This window comes from Eublepharis macularius, chromosome 7 (assembly GCF_028583425.1).
Source record: "Eublepharis macularius isolate TG4126 chromosome 7, MPM_Emac_v1.0, whole genome shotgun sequence".
NCBI lineage: Eukaryota > Metazoa > Chordata > Lepidosauria > Squamata > Eublepharidae > Eublepharis > Eublepharis macularius.
This window is the reverse complement of record NC_072796.1, coordinates 3,162,154-3,178,759: the sequence shown is the minus strand read 5'-3', so window position 1 is coordinate 3,178,759 and position 16,606 is coordinate 3,162,154. Positions and strand designations below refer to the sequence as shown.

Below are 16,606 nucleotides of genomic sequence, written 5' to 3'. Positions count from 1 at the left end.
ACCTGTAGCCTTGGATGTCCCTGGCTGAGCTTCCCCTGTGGTGTTGGGACCAGAGGGTGCTGGTGCCTCTACCTCAGCTGCTGGCTGTGAGCTCTGATCATCCAACAGCTGTTGTTCCTGATCACCAGCTTCTGCTGATTCAGGGCTAGGGCTGGTTACACAGAACTCCTCTCCTCCTGAGGAGTCCTGGCTGGCTACACAAGGCTCCTCTCCTCCGGAGGAGACCTCACCCTCACTGAGTCCAGACTGGGCCACGACACCTTTCGTTTAAACCTCAGCTGCCGCAATATCAATAAAAAGGGGAGACAGAAGCTTTTATTAACTGGATGGTGTTCCCTAAAGGGCTTTTGTTTGTGGCCCTAATAATTTGGTACTTGATAGTGAGGTGATTAGACTCCCCTTTCTCACAGCTATTTTGACTTGACAGACAGTGCACAGACAGGACAGAACCACCACCAAAGATTTATTTACAGGAAATAAGTTGTAGAAACAGTTTTTGTGTGGAATAAATAGTAAGAGCAAATGTACAACTGGCTTACGCTCCACTCCCCAGAGGCGATGTTCTTCCCCCATTGGGAGTTAACTTGTTGAACCTGAGCCTAAGTTGACCACACAGACGCGCAGGGCAAGAAATTAAAGCTTTCCCTCCAAACAGGGTTCCTCAGCATTTAAGGTTCATTTGCAACCTCTTGTCCATGCTAACAGGCTTCTTATCAAGTACCAGGCTGCTCTTTTAAGCCTTCAGAGAACTTGGCCTCAGTACCAATGCCAAAAAAGTTAAGATTTTGGACAGGTTATTGTTTAATTCCTCAAAATGAGGCTCCTTCCTTACCTTGCCTCAAAACTCTAAATAAAAAGCCTAAAATAAAAGACTAACTCAGCGTACACAGTTATCCACATCTACAATCTCCCTGTCCAAAGGAAAATGGATCACCTCTCCCCCTTTTCAGTCTCAGGTGACTCATCGCCCGTCCATTCAGGGAAATTCCAGGGGCTCTCTCGGGGTTGCTTGAGGGCAGACTGCCCAGGATCGGGTCAATGCCCTGGAAGACAGGCAGAACTTTGGGGCTGCAGACCATGCCTTCACGGTGGAGACGAAGTGTTTAGGAAGTGAGGAACTTGCCCCCTCAGGAGACATGAATCTTTTCCGCCTCTGTCTGGAAATCAGTCTGGCTCTCCACAATTCAGTTCAGGAAAAGGAGACTTCCCATATTTAGGAACAGTCCAGGAATAATCATAGAGGGGTTCACAACAGAGGTTCTCCCCTTCCTCTCCTCTCCTAGCTAAGCAGCCCTCACATTCTCTTTTTTTTTAATTAATTAACTTATTTACTTAATTTACACAATTTATACTCTGACTTCCTCCCCAATGGGGATCCACAGCCACTTACATCCTTCTCCTCTCCCCCACTTTATCTTCAGAACAACCCTGTGAGGTAGGTTAGGCGAAGCCTGTATGACTGGCCCAAGGTGATGCAGTGAGCTTCCATAGCAGACTACACCAAACTGGCAGTCTCTTTTGTTCACTGTAGGTATGAAAGTCTCAAAGTGGATGAATTAAATGCATGCTTTAGGACACTGCAACCTTCACCAAGGATCTACTTGGCAGCATAACATTCAAATAGTTCTTATCTTTCCTTTGTGAATTGCTAGTAGGGGTGTGCACCCAAAAAATATTCGAGTTTCCTACTTCGGGTTTACCCGGAAAAGCTTTTTCTAAGTTGCTTCAGTATGCTCTGTTAAGATTCGGAGCATACTGAAGTGACGGGGGAGGGTGAAGGGGGAGTCCCACCCCGACCCTTAAACTCCCACCCCCCACTCCCCATCCTACTTACCTGGCCAGGTGGAAGGCTGGAGCCACCGCCGCGCTGGCCACCTGGCAGGAGGAGAACTTCCCTGCCGCCGCAGCCTCCTAGCGTGCCCATGTGGGTAGAAGACATTCCCTGCCACAGCTGCCACGCAGCTGCAGCCGGTGCAATCAGCTGGCCAGCAGAGAGGGCCGCCGCCGCCAGATGCCAGCGGGGAGGCGGGAGGGCTGCCTCCTCCAGCGCAGTGCCAGGTAAGGGGGAGGGGGGGTAAGAGTAGGGAATGGGAAAGTTTAAAGGGCCCTTTCCTGCCACTTGCAAGCGGCAGAGCCCTTTAAACTTCAGCTGGGGGGGGGAATTCCCCCCACCTGCCAGCTGAAGTTTAAAGGGCCCTGATGCTTGCGAAAGGGTTCTTTAAACTTAACCCCTGGGGCCCCGAAGCTTCCTGAAGCATTATGAATGCTTCGGGAAGCTTTGATTCAGGATTTCTGAATGGGGCCAGCATGCTAGCCCGGATTCAGAAATACCGAAGCTTTCTGAATCGGGCCCAATTCACGTATTTTACCCGAATCGGATACCCAAAGCACACACCCCTAGTTGCTATCACTGGCGTACACTATTATTCCCTTCATGATCCCCCTTTTCATCTCTACATCGGAAAGGTCATTCTTACACCTTCCATAGCATAAAGACCTTTCTTACAGTCAAGCACGAGACTGGCCAACATCTAATGAAAGAGTAGGGTATACATGGAATAAATAAATACAAGCAGAGAATGGGAGAATTTTGGAAGAATGTGATAACACATCTCTGTACTACTATTGAGTGGAAATTTGATCTAAGCATCAAGTGTGTTTGACCAGGTATGGTCAAACTGGTATATCAGTTATTGGGGGGGGGCGCTCATTTCTTTCATATCTAAGAGCAACGTTCCACCTCTGGACAACCCTTTCTTACACGACTACAGTATCTTTCTGAGCTCCTATGCAGCCCCGTCAGTTCAGAATAACTGAGCCAATTATTTACCAATTCCTGGGTTCTGCTCGAATCACCAAACTATTTGTCCAAAGTATCTTGTCCTCCGCCTACTTACTGGTGGTAAAGAGAAGCAATATGGAGCCTACTTATTTGGCTCATTGGCCAAACCAGGCAAACGAAGTAGAAACGAGAGAAGGAAACAACAACCGCCTCAATAAATTAGCAGTGTACAAAGACACAGTTAAAACACAAAGTTAAAACACACGGGCATCGAAACCTAAAGGAAAGAAGCAGCAGCAGCTAAACCCTCAGAAAAAAATACACATTTTCAGATGCTGTATCAACTCTTGCAGATGTCAAAAGCAGAGAGAAAATGGGCAGAGTAAAGCTGACAAGAAGGGAAAATAAAAAAGAAGCACAGAAGACAGAAACAAAGGAGCCAGCAGGGCTGGAGTCAAGAATGGAACAGAAACCACCGAAAAGGAGGAAAATGTAAGAGTAAAAGAACGAAAAACAAACCAACTGGTTATCACCTTCTTCTCCAGTTCGATGGCTTTGGCTTCACTTTTGGCCACCTTCATTTGGTCTATCAAGTTATCTGCATAGGAAGCAGCAATTAGGAGAATCGTCACAGGGACACTGGTACCCACTCCTCTTTCCCCTGACAGCTGAAGACAGTTCATTTTTTAGCTATGGTTCTGCTTTCCCATCTCACTTTCAGGAGCCAGCTGTCCATGTCCACTACACACCCTTCCTGTAAGAGCCTTGTAGATCCCCCCTACTGGCGATGGATCCCATCCTGCCTCAGCAAGGAAGTGGACCAGTGGAGATCTCTTGCACCCCACTCCAAGCCCACTGTGTTGGATGCTGCTACTCCACTGCAGCAGTGCTGCTATCCCTGGGCATGACTATTTTCTACTAAAACTAAACAACAATGACTGCTCTCTGCACCAAAATGTCAAAAATCTACAGCAAACAGCATTTGACTTCTGTAATGTGTACTGATGGTGAACACATTTATTCTGCTAGCAACGGCATAGGGGAACATGCTCTATCGGAACTTCATATCTACGGGGGCTGAGGGGAACAAAGGCATGGCTCTTTCTGACAGCCACCATGTCCGGACTCACCTATCAGCCCCTCAACGTTAAGGTCAATATGCTTGCACTTAAAATCTGGATCCGTCCCATTCTTCTGCAGAACTATCTGGGAAATGCACTCTTCAATCAGCTTAAAATACTGAGGCCTAGAGCAAGAGAGAGAGAATTAATGCTGATACTCCAGAGTACACACCTCTCCGCTGAAGTGTCCCACGGAGGGGCTTCATAGTGATAACTCCCAGCTATGCCCCCCGCCCCTTTCTGCATTGCCACTGATTCATTTCCCGCCTGCCTCCCCACCCTTGCGCTTTCCTTCAGTTCAGTGGTCATCTCCCTATCCGGTTCAGTTTCTCTCATGTCATAACATTCCCGGCTTCAGAGAAGATGTCTTCTCCCAGTGTCAAGGATGAACATACGTCTAGCAGACTTAATAACAGTTACCCTCCTCCATGTATTTTGCAGCCATTTGAACATTCTGGATTCTGCCCTCCCCTCCGGTGGCCGGTTCTCCTTGGCACATCCAAGAATCAGCACGGCCAGGCCCCAAAGGGCTTCCCCGCTTACCTGGCCTCATAGTCATTGCGGATGAGCAGGAGGTGCTGCAGGAGAGAGAGGAAATGTTGCTCTGCCTTCGAATCCTTGACTGTATTGAGAAGAATCTGAAAGATCTCACCAAAATCAGTGGGGCGAGAAAGGTTAAGGATGCAAAAACCACCTGAAAGGTGTACAGCCCTGAGAAGCGTCCACTCAACCCTCGCCCTGCTGTCAACCACCAAAGGCTTCCATACAGACAATGTAATCCGTTTCCAACACTGGGAACATCTCTCTTTCACTGTTGCGTGTCAGCCAGCGCTCTCTGACAACATGCATCTCTGTTTCTCTCTGGGACGCAACACAAGTTGTGTTCTGGGAAACAGCGCTCTTCTACCCATTTCCCCTTAAGGATGGCTTGCCTGACTCCTATTTCCCCTGCCAATCGTGAGAGGCTGTGTGGTGCAGCGATCAGAGTGCAGGGCTGGGACCCAGGAGAGCCGAGGGCGCTCTGCATAGGGTGAGGACGGTCACACTCTCTCAATCGACTCAACTACCTCACAGAGTTGTTATAAGGAAAACAGGGGCAGGAGGAGGACCACGTGCACCACTCTGAGGCCCCTGGAAGAAAAGGCAGAGGTGTACATTACGTGATATAGGAGGGACTGCCACTGCGAGTTCAGCCCCAAATGGGACTCTGTTACAGAGTCATTTCCTCTGCTTGGATTATGCATAAACTGAGGCATGCATTCCAGATGCCATCTGGTGGCCAAACACCAAACAAAACCCGTCATCACATCACACACCCAAAAAATCCTAATCCACAGCCCATGATTCAGCTCCCCTTCACCAAGTCTTCTGTCCATTCCCACCCTCCACCACCCCTTCTTCTCCACCCTCCTCTGTGCTTCTGCAAAGGCCACCTGCTCCTCAATTCTGACTCCAAGCTTCCCTGAGGCATCTTTCACTTTCCCGTTTGTGTGCATGTGGCAAAAACGGAAGAGTCCTTTCTTCCACTTCCATCAGTCTTGCAGAGGAGGATTCAGAGCAACATCTATTCCCTCAGGTCCAAGTCCAACACTCAGCGGCCTAGAGTGAAGCCTGAGCTCATGCTACGGGGACGGAGAAGTTGCTGCCAAGAGCACAGAAGGTGGGTCTCACGTTCAACCGATCAGCCACATGTGCCACTCACTCATCTGGCTACATAACCAAGGGACCAAGTTATGTAGGAGATTTACCAATTTAGGCCAGAAGAGAGGGCTCATCTCCCCCCACCCCGGCCCAGAGAACAGAAAAAGGATATTCCATTTCTATGCGAATGTCCTCCAAACGGCCTCGGAGCTCTGCAGAATCTTCTTCCCCGTATTCTTCAAAGACTGACAGCTGCACCCTCAGCTCCTCATTGTCCTGAGAATGCAGATCCTACGGGGGGGGGGGGACACGACAAAATGGCTGCTCTCATTCCTGCATGGGATCCACCAAGAGCAACTTGATTCCTGCAAATCCTGTAAAGTTCTCTCATATTTCCTTTCAGAACTCTGCGAGTCCCAGTCTAACGTTCCTACCCTTCGCAGCAAAAAAAAGTTTGAAAACATGAATAAAAAGCTAAGAGGCCCATGGGCAGAAATAAGATGCCAATAAAAATAATCAGAGTATTGTGTTGTAATAGACAATTTGACCTTAAAGATCACAACTGGAGATTTTGCAAGAGCTGTCAAGCTTTTTTCTTCCTTTGTGGGAGAATCATACAAGTGCAAGATGCTCACCAGCAATACAATTGGGCACCTGTCCCACCTTAACCCCGGGGAAAGGGTTCACTGGGAATCCTCCCAGAGCAGACGCTGGTCTATCCCATACCATGAAAACCAAGCCCTAAGACTCACAAAGGATCCAGTGCAATGAGATTTTGATTTCACACTCCAAATGACTCCGGTATAACAATGGACCCAGAAAAGAAGGTATTAAATATCCTTGCAAAAATCGAAAAAGGAGCTGACGGCCAAGTACTGGCCCACAATACACTTGGGCAGCGTCCACGAAACCTCTGGTTGGTCTCCCACCATGACTGGGGCGTTGAGGGGGCAGATTTCTCTGCGGAAGCAACAGGGAAGGTAAAGCAGCGGCCTCTCACCTTGAGGATCTGCTGCAGTCCAGAACGCATCAGCTCACTGCGGATGTGCATCCTGAAGTCCAGCTCATCTGCTGGGATGATCAGAGCGTTGATCAGTTGCAGGCAGGCGACCTGAGGAAACAAACAGCACAGGCAGACGCCAGGTCAGACCAACTCAGGTCTCCCCCAGCGACAGCCGGCCAAGTCACTCGTGCACACGAGGGGAAAACCAAGGGGCTGCAGAAGGACCCCCCTCCTCACCCCTACCAAAGCCCAGCCCACCGTCCGTGGCATCTGATGTACCTTCAGTACCACTGAGGTGCCGCTCTTCAGACCGTCCAGCAAGGGCTTGAATCGTTCCACTTCATCCATTTCTGCTCGCTCAGTGAGGGCCCCCAAAACGCGCTCGTGCCTACATGAGAATTAGGAGAGAAACTCAGCCCCTGGCCCATGAAAAAGGGGAGGCCCTCCCAAGCCAGAGCTCCTATAAACCTCAGAACATTCTCGGGTGCAGCCTGTGCTGCTACTTAGAATCCCAAAGGACCCCAATCTGCCGAGAAACATCCCTACCTCTCAAGACTGCAAGGAGAAAAAATGTCCGAAAGCTTGACTAAAAGGCCACGTTCTTCGGGTAGAAACAGGCGGCCCGTGAAAATTACTGACACGCTGCGTCTTACTAGCCAATGGGGTTTGAAAGACCAGCTCTGAAATTTCGCTCCCCGCTTATGGGGAGTGCCTATGGGGTGAAACTGCCGTATTCAGGAAGGAGCACGAGAGCCCTGGGTGTTTAAGGCCCAGTTTGTGGAGGCTGCTCTTCCCATCACACGCTCCATCAGGTGCAGCTCTTGATCAGGAAAGGAGAAATGCTTAAATCAACCCACGCACCGCGCAGTACATAAAAGATAAGAGGACTAGAGTGATGAGGAGTTCAAACATGCAGTTAATGAACAGATGGCCACTCTCAGGTAAGTCTTAAGCCTCTGAAGGCTCCCGGAGCTTTTTGAGGACATGCTGCCACGTGTGTCCCTTCCACAGCCTCTCGCTGACTCCCCTTCGAAGGGTTTTGCTTGCAGGGTGGCTGGATAGGTCTATTTCCCCCCTAGGTGCGCCTGTTTTATTTCCCAGTATATTTCTGCTTCTATATCAGGAATGTGTTGAACTAAACCATAAGGGAGTGAAACTTTGAGGGTTGGAGAATGTAATGGCAAACTACTCGTTTCTGTGAATTTCTTTTATTAAAAATCTCTGTTCAGAACAATTACAACCATGCATACCAAAAGATGTAATTCAGGTGTATGCTTCCATCTTTGCATTGGGAAGAGGACCCTGAATCCTGGGCCGCCCACCCTCCCACCAGTGTGCAACAGAAACAACGATGCCCGAACCACCCATTGTCACTCACATGTCCTCAGGCTGAGGCAGGATGCAGAGGGCAGAAAGCAACTTGATCGCGTCGATCATCATAGAAGGGACTTTGGGGTCTACTGCTCTTGCCAAGAGCAGGACACCCTCCTCTGTTTCAAGCATGGTCTTAATTCCAAACTAAAAAGAGAACCCCACAAAAATATTGCTATCAGCGAAGTTGCCCAGATCCCTGCAGCACCCATCTATACGGGGAAAGCCTGGTGGGGGAGCACAAGCAGGGAAGGTCCCAGCCAGAGACAGCAACAGTAGTCAAAGGGCGACCTGGAGGCCACTCTACAAGCGGGCAGGCCAGCGTCCGCAGGAAGCCTCTCCCAGTGGAGCTCAGTCTTCAACCAAAGCAGCATGGCCAGGCAAATGCCCATCAAGGAGCTCAGAGATGAGGGCCACCACTGGCAAGTCTCTCCTGCCCCTTTTCATCCACTGCTCATTATTCCTCCCATTCTCCTCTGCCCTCCTCCCTCGCCCTCTCCTTTCTATTCTCTGTTATTTCCCGAATTCTTGATCATTTTACTACTGTGCAACTGATCCTTCTCTCACTTTTTTTTTCACCCTTTCTAGCCCTGCCACCCACCATGAACACACACAGGAATCTGCCTTCTCCTGAATCAGCCCCTCGCTCCACCAAGGTCATGGCCATCGACTCAGACCGGCAGTGGCTCCCCAGGGGCTCAGGCAGCGTCACATCACCTGCTGCCTGGTCCTTCTCACCGAAGATGCCGGGGATTGAACCGGGGACCTTCTGCACGTGAACCAGAGGCACTCCCACTGAGCCACAGCCCACCCCTTGGCCAAACATGTTCTCACCTAAATTGCTACCTATAGTGAGTTTTCTCTTATAAATCACCACATTTCAAACTTGCAAATCAGTCCCTCCCACGTTAATTTTTTAAAAAAATTCTCAGACCCACAATCCTCTCCCAATCATTTGCTATACTTTCTCACTATTATTTTTCAGTCTGGTTTGGCACTCACCATTCCAACTGCTCTGACACAAGAGGAACAATCTTTTCTTTTTCTTTCTCTCTCTCTCTCTCTTTTGCTTTGACACATTTGACCCTATTGATAACACTCCAGGCTAACCAGACAGATCTTTGTTTATTGGCTGTTGTGGCTTTTTTCTGATCCCACCTTTCTGAAGGTTTCCCCTAACATTTCGCAACGCATCTCTCTCAATGTTGGTAGCTCCAAACGGTTCTACTATGAACTCTTTTTTCTTTACTGTGCCTATTATTCTTTCTTTTGATTTGAGCGATTTATTGCTTTTCACAAACAGTTTGCAACTGAACTGTTTTGTTCAGTTAGGCTCAAACTAACTGCCAGTTGAGCCTAAAAACACAGGAGACGGCTATGCACAAATAGGAGGGGGAACAGGAGGCTCACTTTATGGTTCATTATTTATTGCTTCTCACTGACAGCTTGTGACTGAACTGTTTTGTTGCTAAACTTGCTCCATCCAAACTAGTATTTTTCTGCTTTGCTTTCTGCCTGCTCGCGAGGAAACTCTCCTTACTCCCTTAAGCTGAACTTTAGAGAAACAGTGCTGCTTCCCTGCAAAAGCTTCCTTTTCTTGTTCCATTGATGAAATGTCCCTCTCATTATCATAATCTTGAAGGTAAAAGGCAAAGGTAGTCCCCTGTGCAAGCACCGAGTCATTGCTGACTCATGGGGGGACGACGCATCACGAAGTTTTCTTGGACGACTTTTTCTTACGGGGTGGTTTGCCATTGCCTTCCCCAGTCATCTACACTTTACCCCCAGGAAACTGGGTACTCATTTTACCGACCTTGGAAGGATGGAAGGCTGAGTCAACCTTGAGCCGGCTAGCTGAACCCAGCTTCCGCCAGCATCGAACTCAGGTCGTGAGCAGAGCTTGGGCTGCAATACTGCCACTTACCACTCTGCACCACGGGGCTCTATCTTGAAATTATCTCTGATTAATCTCTGCAATTTTCAAATTCAATCCTTAGTTGCTGTTTATCTGTTCAACATACCTAAACTCTGCCCTTTGTTATTAAGGCTCCTGTTTGCTCTCTAGAGTAACTTATGATAATATTCATCCCCCTGGACTTTGTGTTCCAGCTCACTGACCGCCCTTCTTCTTCTTCTCTTCCGTTTCGCTGATCACTGCATTTACACTGCTTGTCATTCTAATCATAGTTTCAGGTGGGTAGCCGTGTTGACCTGTAGTAGAAGAGCAAGATTTGGGTCCAGTGGCATCTTAAAGACCAACCAGATTTCCAGGGTATGAGTATTTGAGAGTCAGAGCTCCTTTCTGGGAGCTCTGACTCTCTTCTGGGAGCTCTGACTCTCTTCTGGGAGCTCTGACTCCTTTCTGGGAGCTCTGACTCCCTTCTGGGAGCTCTGACTCCCTTCTGGGAGCTCTACCTCTGAAAAGCTCATACTCTGGAAATCTAGTTGGTCTTGAAGATGTCACTGGACCCAAATCTTGCCCATCCCAATCGTGTTTCCCCTTCACTTCTAGTCTCTCCACAGGCTTTTTGCATCGTTTAAGAAGCATTTCCTCACTTTCAAAGGCCTCCACAGCCTTTGCCCCTCTCATTTCCCAATCGGAAGGGCAAACAGAGAGCACCCCCTCCACTCTAGAAACGCAACCTGCTATACAAACTATCACCATTACTTCCTTTCACTCTTTATCTTCCCCGTAGCGCTTCCTATCTGGTAGATATATATCTAAACAAATATATGAATTTGATTCATAGGAATATAAGAAGAACCCTGCTGGATCAGACCAATGGTCCATCTAATCCAGCAATCTTTCTCACTCTGGAGGGCCAGCCAGTTACTCTGGAGGTCCGCAAAGCAGGGCACAACAGCCTCCTGGCACTGGTATACTGAGGTTGACTGCCTCTGAACGTGGAGGCTCTCATGAGTTACCATGGCTAGTAGCCTCTGATAGACCTCACCTCCGTGAATCTGTCTAATTCCGTTGTAAAATCGTCTCTGCTTGAGGCCATCACTACATCCTCTGGCAGCAAATTCCACATTTTAATTGCTCACTGACTCCCTCAATTCTCATGTATGAAAAAAAAAAATCAACCTCTTCCTCCTAAGCTTCTGCTTTTCCTTTTCTTCTTCTGCCTTTCAGTCTCTCCTCCTAGACCTCAAGACTGAAGCATGACCTGCCTTTTTTATTTTCTTTTTCTACAGTGCTATGCTGAGTGCTTCAACACAACCAATATTTCACATGTTGCCGTTTGCTTTCTCAAATCTGTCAGCTGAGCCTAAAAACACAGGAGACAGCAGTGCACAAATATGTGGGGAAACAGGAGACTCACTTTATTGTTCATGAAAGCCTTTAAGCATCTAATGACTTCATGCTTGATCCGGGTGTCATAGTGGCTAGGAAAAGAGAGAAAGCAACCTGGTGAATATTCCTCGACAGTGAAGTACCACTTTTTTACTGTGCCCACGTAAGTTCCCAACAGCCACGGATTTGATATCATGAACGGAAAACTCTATAAGCGGGTGTGAGTGTGAGGGGGGTGACATTCGGATAAGACCATAACGCAAATTCCACATTCCCCATCAATGCAGATATATTTTCATTCCTCCCAGTTCCTACATGGCCTCCGAACCCTGCATGAAACACACCGTTAAAAGCTGGCTGCAACCAGCACACAGGCAACCTTGCCCCACTCACCCTCAGCTCCACCTTCCCAAAGCAGAATCTTTCCATACATGCTAACCCAGCAATGAAGCACATGTAAAACATAACTAAAACAAGCTTACCTGTTTAGAGAAAAGAAGCCCTATTTGTATTAAGTATTGTTTAAAGAGATTCCATTCAGCAAGCCTTACCTGGAAACATCTTCTTTCTCATCATGAAGACTTTTCAGTATGTCCAGCAGGCAATTCAGACCCTCAACGCCAAAATTTTGCACCCAACTGGAAGAATTGCATAACCAAAACAGATTAGCAGAGTGAAAAGGACACATTAGCCATCTTCAGCCACACTCTGGACCTTCCCATGGCACGGTTACCATCTTTTCCCCCCCTCTGTGCACACCTGCATGCCTGCGCACACTTGTACCTGAAAAACCGTCGCTTCCAAGCGCCCAGCCCTTTACCTGACAGGATTGTTGTTGAGAGAGACACGCAGAGACTCCAAACAATTGAGCAGCTGTGCATCCCGGAGGCCAGACTTCAGCTCCTGGATATACATGATCGAAGACTTGGAACTCTCCTTCTGACTCATTCCCTGCAGGGGAGAGAATGGTGGCAGTCAGGGGAGTGAGCATCCTGGGACTGAAAAAGGGGACCATCTTCAGATATTTCAAAGTCTGCTAGTTTTTAACTGGATGGAAGTTCCAGCTTCAGAGTACAAACGACATACAATGAAGATCCGACACAGAACTCGTCTCTTACAACAGGCTACTATGTAAAGTCAAGCTCAAAAATGATCCAGTATCCCCAGCAACCAGAACCTGTATGTGGTTGTTGCCTGGCAGAGGACCCTCAACCATCCACATGGGACTTCATCTTAGCAACTTGGGAAGCACAGAAACAACTGCTGCTTTGTTCCTATGTTGCTTCCCCAAGCAAGGTTTTGACTGTGGGGGTCCTGCTCTATTCCTCTAGAGTTGGGATCAGGGCCCCACCAGTTTGCATGTAGAAACAGTAGACTGTCTGCATAAAGCGGCAAGTAAAAAAGTCTGTATATTCAACTGTAAAACAGTCAGTTTAAGGGAGGGAACTGAAGAAGAACCACAGCTGCTGGGAGCATGGATGGAGTACAGAAACATGCCAAAACCCTGCTCTGGAATCTCAGCTCTCATTTTTAAAAAGCCTCTACTTCTTTTCCGTATAGAGATGTAAGGGAAAACGTGCAAGCTGTTTCTCACACAACCGCTTTGTAATGGAGTGGGGGAGGAAGCTGCAAGACTGCTCCGCAGTCAGCTAATCTCTGCCCTGATCAGATTCATTCTTCATTCTTAGCTACCCCGTTTTGTAACGTTGTTCTTGCATGCTTCCTCTCCTCTTTAAAGTTAGCAGTGGGCAGAAAAATCCGAGTAGGGGTGTGCACCACCCACATTTATCCAGGGTCTTCATCCAGGATTCTCTAATTTGATCTGGGAAAGCTGGATTGAGCTGGATTGGCAGAAATCTGCATTTTCTATCTGGTTCCCAGACTTGGATTGCATATCCCTAAATCTGAGGGAGATGCGCTATTTTCCAGCTGCCTCCTATTTTTTCAGTGGGAAATCTACTTTAGGATTAAGTGGGGCAAGGAAGAGGAGATGAATGTACACCCACTCAGTGTCAAGTTGGTTACCTGTTTTTACTGCTTGTTATCACTGACCATTCTACCGCAATTTAGTTCTGTGGATGTGAATGTGTGCTTCTCAGCACATGCTGAATGTCTGATTCACCAAGGGACAGCCACTGTCAAGACCCTGCCATCACCTCCCCCCAAATTTGTGATTAAGACTAAAGGGCAAAGGAGAAATAAAAACCGGCTTTTCTCAAGCCCCACCACCGTCAGTACAGAGAAATGAGATCTTTGGCAAGGTCTAAAGAAATCTGAGCTAGGAATAATCCCTACAAACAGGTGAAAGGTATACTGGACTGTGAAGAGAACCTTTCAAGGATTATACAATAATCACACCTACCTGATATTATGGATACATTTTAAAGTTGGAGGTAGATCCAATTCTGCAACCTCCCAATTTAGCAATTAAAGCATTTATTAATAGCCATAATTTCTACCCCCAATACAAATCTGAATGCTACACCACACTCTTATACTGTGCAACGTTTTGAAAGAAAAACAGATGTGTCCAAATTAAATTGACTAAGGGCTTGTAGTAGGGTGATGATAAGCAAATCGCTTTTGTCTGGAGAGTGGACAATGTGCCATACGAAACCTTCACAAATCCCATAAGTGTGATTTTAGATTTTCTAAGGTTGTGTTCACTGCGATTTCATAGCACTACACTTCTATACAAAAGCTACACTTCTTATAAGTTTCTTTTTTTAAAAAAAGCATTAGCAAAAGTTGAAATTGTTCCCTTTAAAAGCACATAGCACTTTACAAAATGAAATGGTATTGCTGGATGATATCCTCTAACATCATACGGATCTCTGGCCCCGCCATCCACATGACCAAAAATCTGAAGCCTTCTCAGATGCCCCATTTACAAAAGAATCCACGTTCCTGCTTCTATACTGCCATTTTCTGAATGTTTAGCACCTCTCAGCTAGGTATTAGTTTGCTGGGTCTAACACTGTTACTTCTATCAGTGAGGCTGCACTGAGAGCCAGTCTTGTGTAGTGGTTAGAGCGTCAGACTAAGGTCTGGGAGGCCCAGGTTCGAACCCCCGCTCGGCCATGGAAGCTGGCTGGTTGACCTTGGGCCAGTCACTCTCGCTCAGCCTCACCTACCTCACAATGTTGTTATGAGGATAAACGGAGGAGAAGAGAATGATGTCAGCTGTTTTCGGTCCCTACTGGGGAGAAATGTGAGGTATAAATGGAGTAAATAAATAAATAAATGTTTGATTTTACAGTTGGACAAGATTATTTATTTACTTCATGTATACTCTGTTGTTCTCTCCAATGGTGCCTCAAAGTGACTTAGATCGTTCTCGCCTTCATTTTACGCTTACAACAACCCTGCGAGTTCGGTTAGGCCAAGAGAGAATCCCTGGCCCAAGGTCACCCAAGCAGATGTTCTACAACTGGGCCACAGCCCCTCCCCCATACAATGGCCTAGCTAACTCCAGAGATGCCCCCAAGCAGGCTCCTGGCCTCTGAACATCCACTTCCTGTACAGCAGTTTTTGAACGCCAGCCCGCAGAGTCTGCCATTGACTGTATAAATGCTGCAAGAAAAGGGACTGCAGCCCAACAATACGGAGATGAAGCCCTAGAGGCACTCTGGATTAGGCCGGCCTCAGTTTGCACAGCATAAAAACTCACAGCTTTGGAAGTGTGCAGGTACTGGGAGACCATCTCTCTCTTGATGCTGATGTCCTTCTCCCTTAGAGGTTGCTGTTTCTCTTCATTTAGATTCATATCCAGCTACAGAGGAAAGCCAGAGAAAAAAAATCCTCTCAGTTTCAACCAAAGAAGAGTCCCATCCCTCAGACACGGGTCACAAAAGCAAAAATGTCAAGAGGGAAATATGCTGACTGCTCTCTCAGACTTGCTCTCTTCTCCAAATGGATCCTAAATTTAGGATCTTTTTGTTTACTGGGTTGGGGGGGGGGGGGAGGGAGAGAACAATCAAGCCTTAATTCAATTGAGGAGAAGAGAGAGATACATTCAGGCATCCTTGAGGTCCATTAAACCAAACACACAAGCCACTGGGTAAGGGGACGTGATGCTCTCAAGCTAAGATGCCGCAATAAGATAGATTAAAGCACATTATACTAAGCAATACTAACCAATATACAGTGATGCAGTTGTATTCTGGGCAAACTTAAATTTGTATTAACTGTCTGTGTGCTTTTTTCAGAATGTTAGGTAACCAATACAGGTGTGCTTTCATCTTTTGACAGCTAATTAAAAATAGTGCACTCTATCTAGATTAATGTTCTTTTATCAGAAAATTAACCAAGAGTGATCTACTATCTTAACTTTTTCTGCTTTCTCACATAGATTTATAGTTTTGTTTTGCAAGTTGGCTATAACGTCATTTTTTGGCTAATTGGAAGGTTGTACAATAGAAATTATGAATATTCAATGAAGCATCAAACCAACCATAGTTTGTTTATGCTATTACATGAAAAGACCTTAGATATCTGCATATGATAATCTGTAAAACATGCAAAATTCAGATAATAGATTAGAGTTCTGAATGGAAGATATCATGAGAATTTAGGTGAGAAATGTATCTTTGCATGGTATGCTATGAGAATCTTAATGCATGTCATAGAAACTTTGATTGATTTTAGAGTTTATTAGGAAATGTTAGCAAACAATTCTTATTGCCTTTCTGTGTTCTATTTTTGTAGGATTTATATTAATAACCATATATCTTTTAATTGCTTGCTTCATGAAAAAAACTAGAATATATTTTCGATAAAAGAAATAATAAACTGTAGAACAGGTGTTTGTGTACTTTGATGAGAAGTGGCAAAGAAATAAAGAAACCTTTATAAATAAATGTACTGACAAGCAAATTGTTCAAAGAAGCAACTCTGTTTGACAGGTCTTGAACTAATTGCTGAAAGCTGTCCAAGAGAAAAGATAAATCTTTCCTTTGGAATAGTGGAAGCTTAGTTAAGACTAGACATGGACACGGACCAGAAAAAAATTGAACCATGGGGTTCATGGGGTTTCCACGATCCACAAACTGGCATGGAACTGGCCCAGTTACGAACCAGTTCGTGGTACGTGGGATTTAAATGCCCCTTTCCAGCAGGGAAAGGGGCATTTAATCATTTAAAGGGCCCTTTCCTGCCGCTTGCAAGGGGCAGGACCCTTTAAACTACCAGCTGGCAGGCGGGACGGGGGGATCCCCCTGCGCTGACTGCCAGCTGATAGTTTAAAGGGACCTGACGCTTCCGAGCGGCAGGGCCCTTTAAACAGACCAACCCCCGGCCTCCAGCCCCCCAGCCCCAACCCCCACCCCCTCACGCCCCCCGAGCCCCAGCCCCAGCCCCCCACATACCTTCCCTCTGATGCTGGGATGGTG

At 46.9% G+C, this 16,606-nt stretch overlaps 1 protein-coding gene across 1 annotated transcript in view; it reads right to left on the bottom strand.

Annotated features, from left to right (window-relative positions):
- DIAPH1 (diaphanous related formin 1) overlaps positions 1 to 16,606 on the bottom strand; it is a 105,181-nt gene that overhangs the window by 65,203 nt on the left and 23,372 nt on the right. The window contains exons 4-14 of the mRNA XM_054985512.1: positions 14,887 to 14,988; positions 12,037 to 12,167; positions 11,768 to 11,854; positions 11,245 to 11,308; positions 7,926 to 8,065; positions 6,827 to 6,935; positions 6,545 to 6,655; positions 5,717 to 5,835; positions 4,447 to 4,563; positions 3,913 to 4,028; positions 3,316 to 3,380 (exon numbers count right to left, since the gene is read on the bottom strand). Of these exons, the coding sequence (XP_054841487.1) occupies positions 3,316 to 3,380; positions 3,913 to 4,028; positions 4,447 to 4,563; positions 5,717 to 5,835; positions 6,545 to 6,655; positions 6,827 to 6,935; positions 7,926 to 8,065; positions 11,245 to 11,308; positions 11,768 to 11,854; positions 12,037 to 12,167; positions 14,887 to 14,988 (1,161 nt within the window). The remainder of the gene's footprint in view (positions 1 to 3,315; positions 3,381 to 3,912; positions 4,029 to 4,446; positions 4,564 to 5,716; positions 5,836 to 6,544; positions 6,656 to 6,826; positions 6,936 to 7,925; positions 8,066 to 11,244; positions 11,309 to 11,767; positions 11,855 to 12,036; positions 12,168 to 14,886; positions 14,989 to 16,606) is intronic.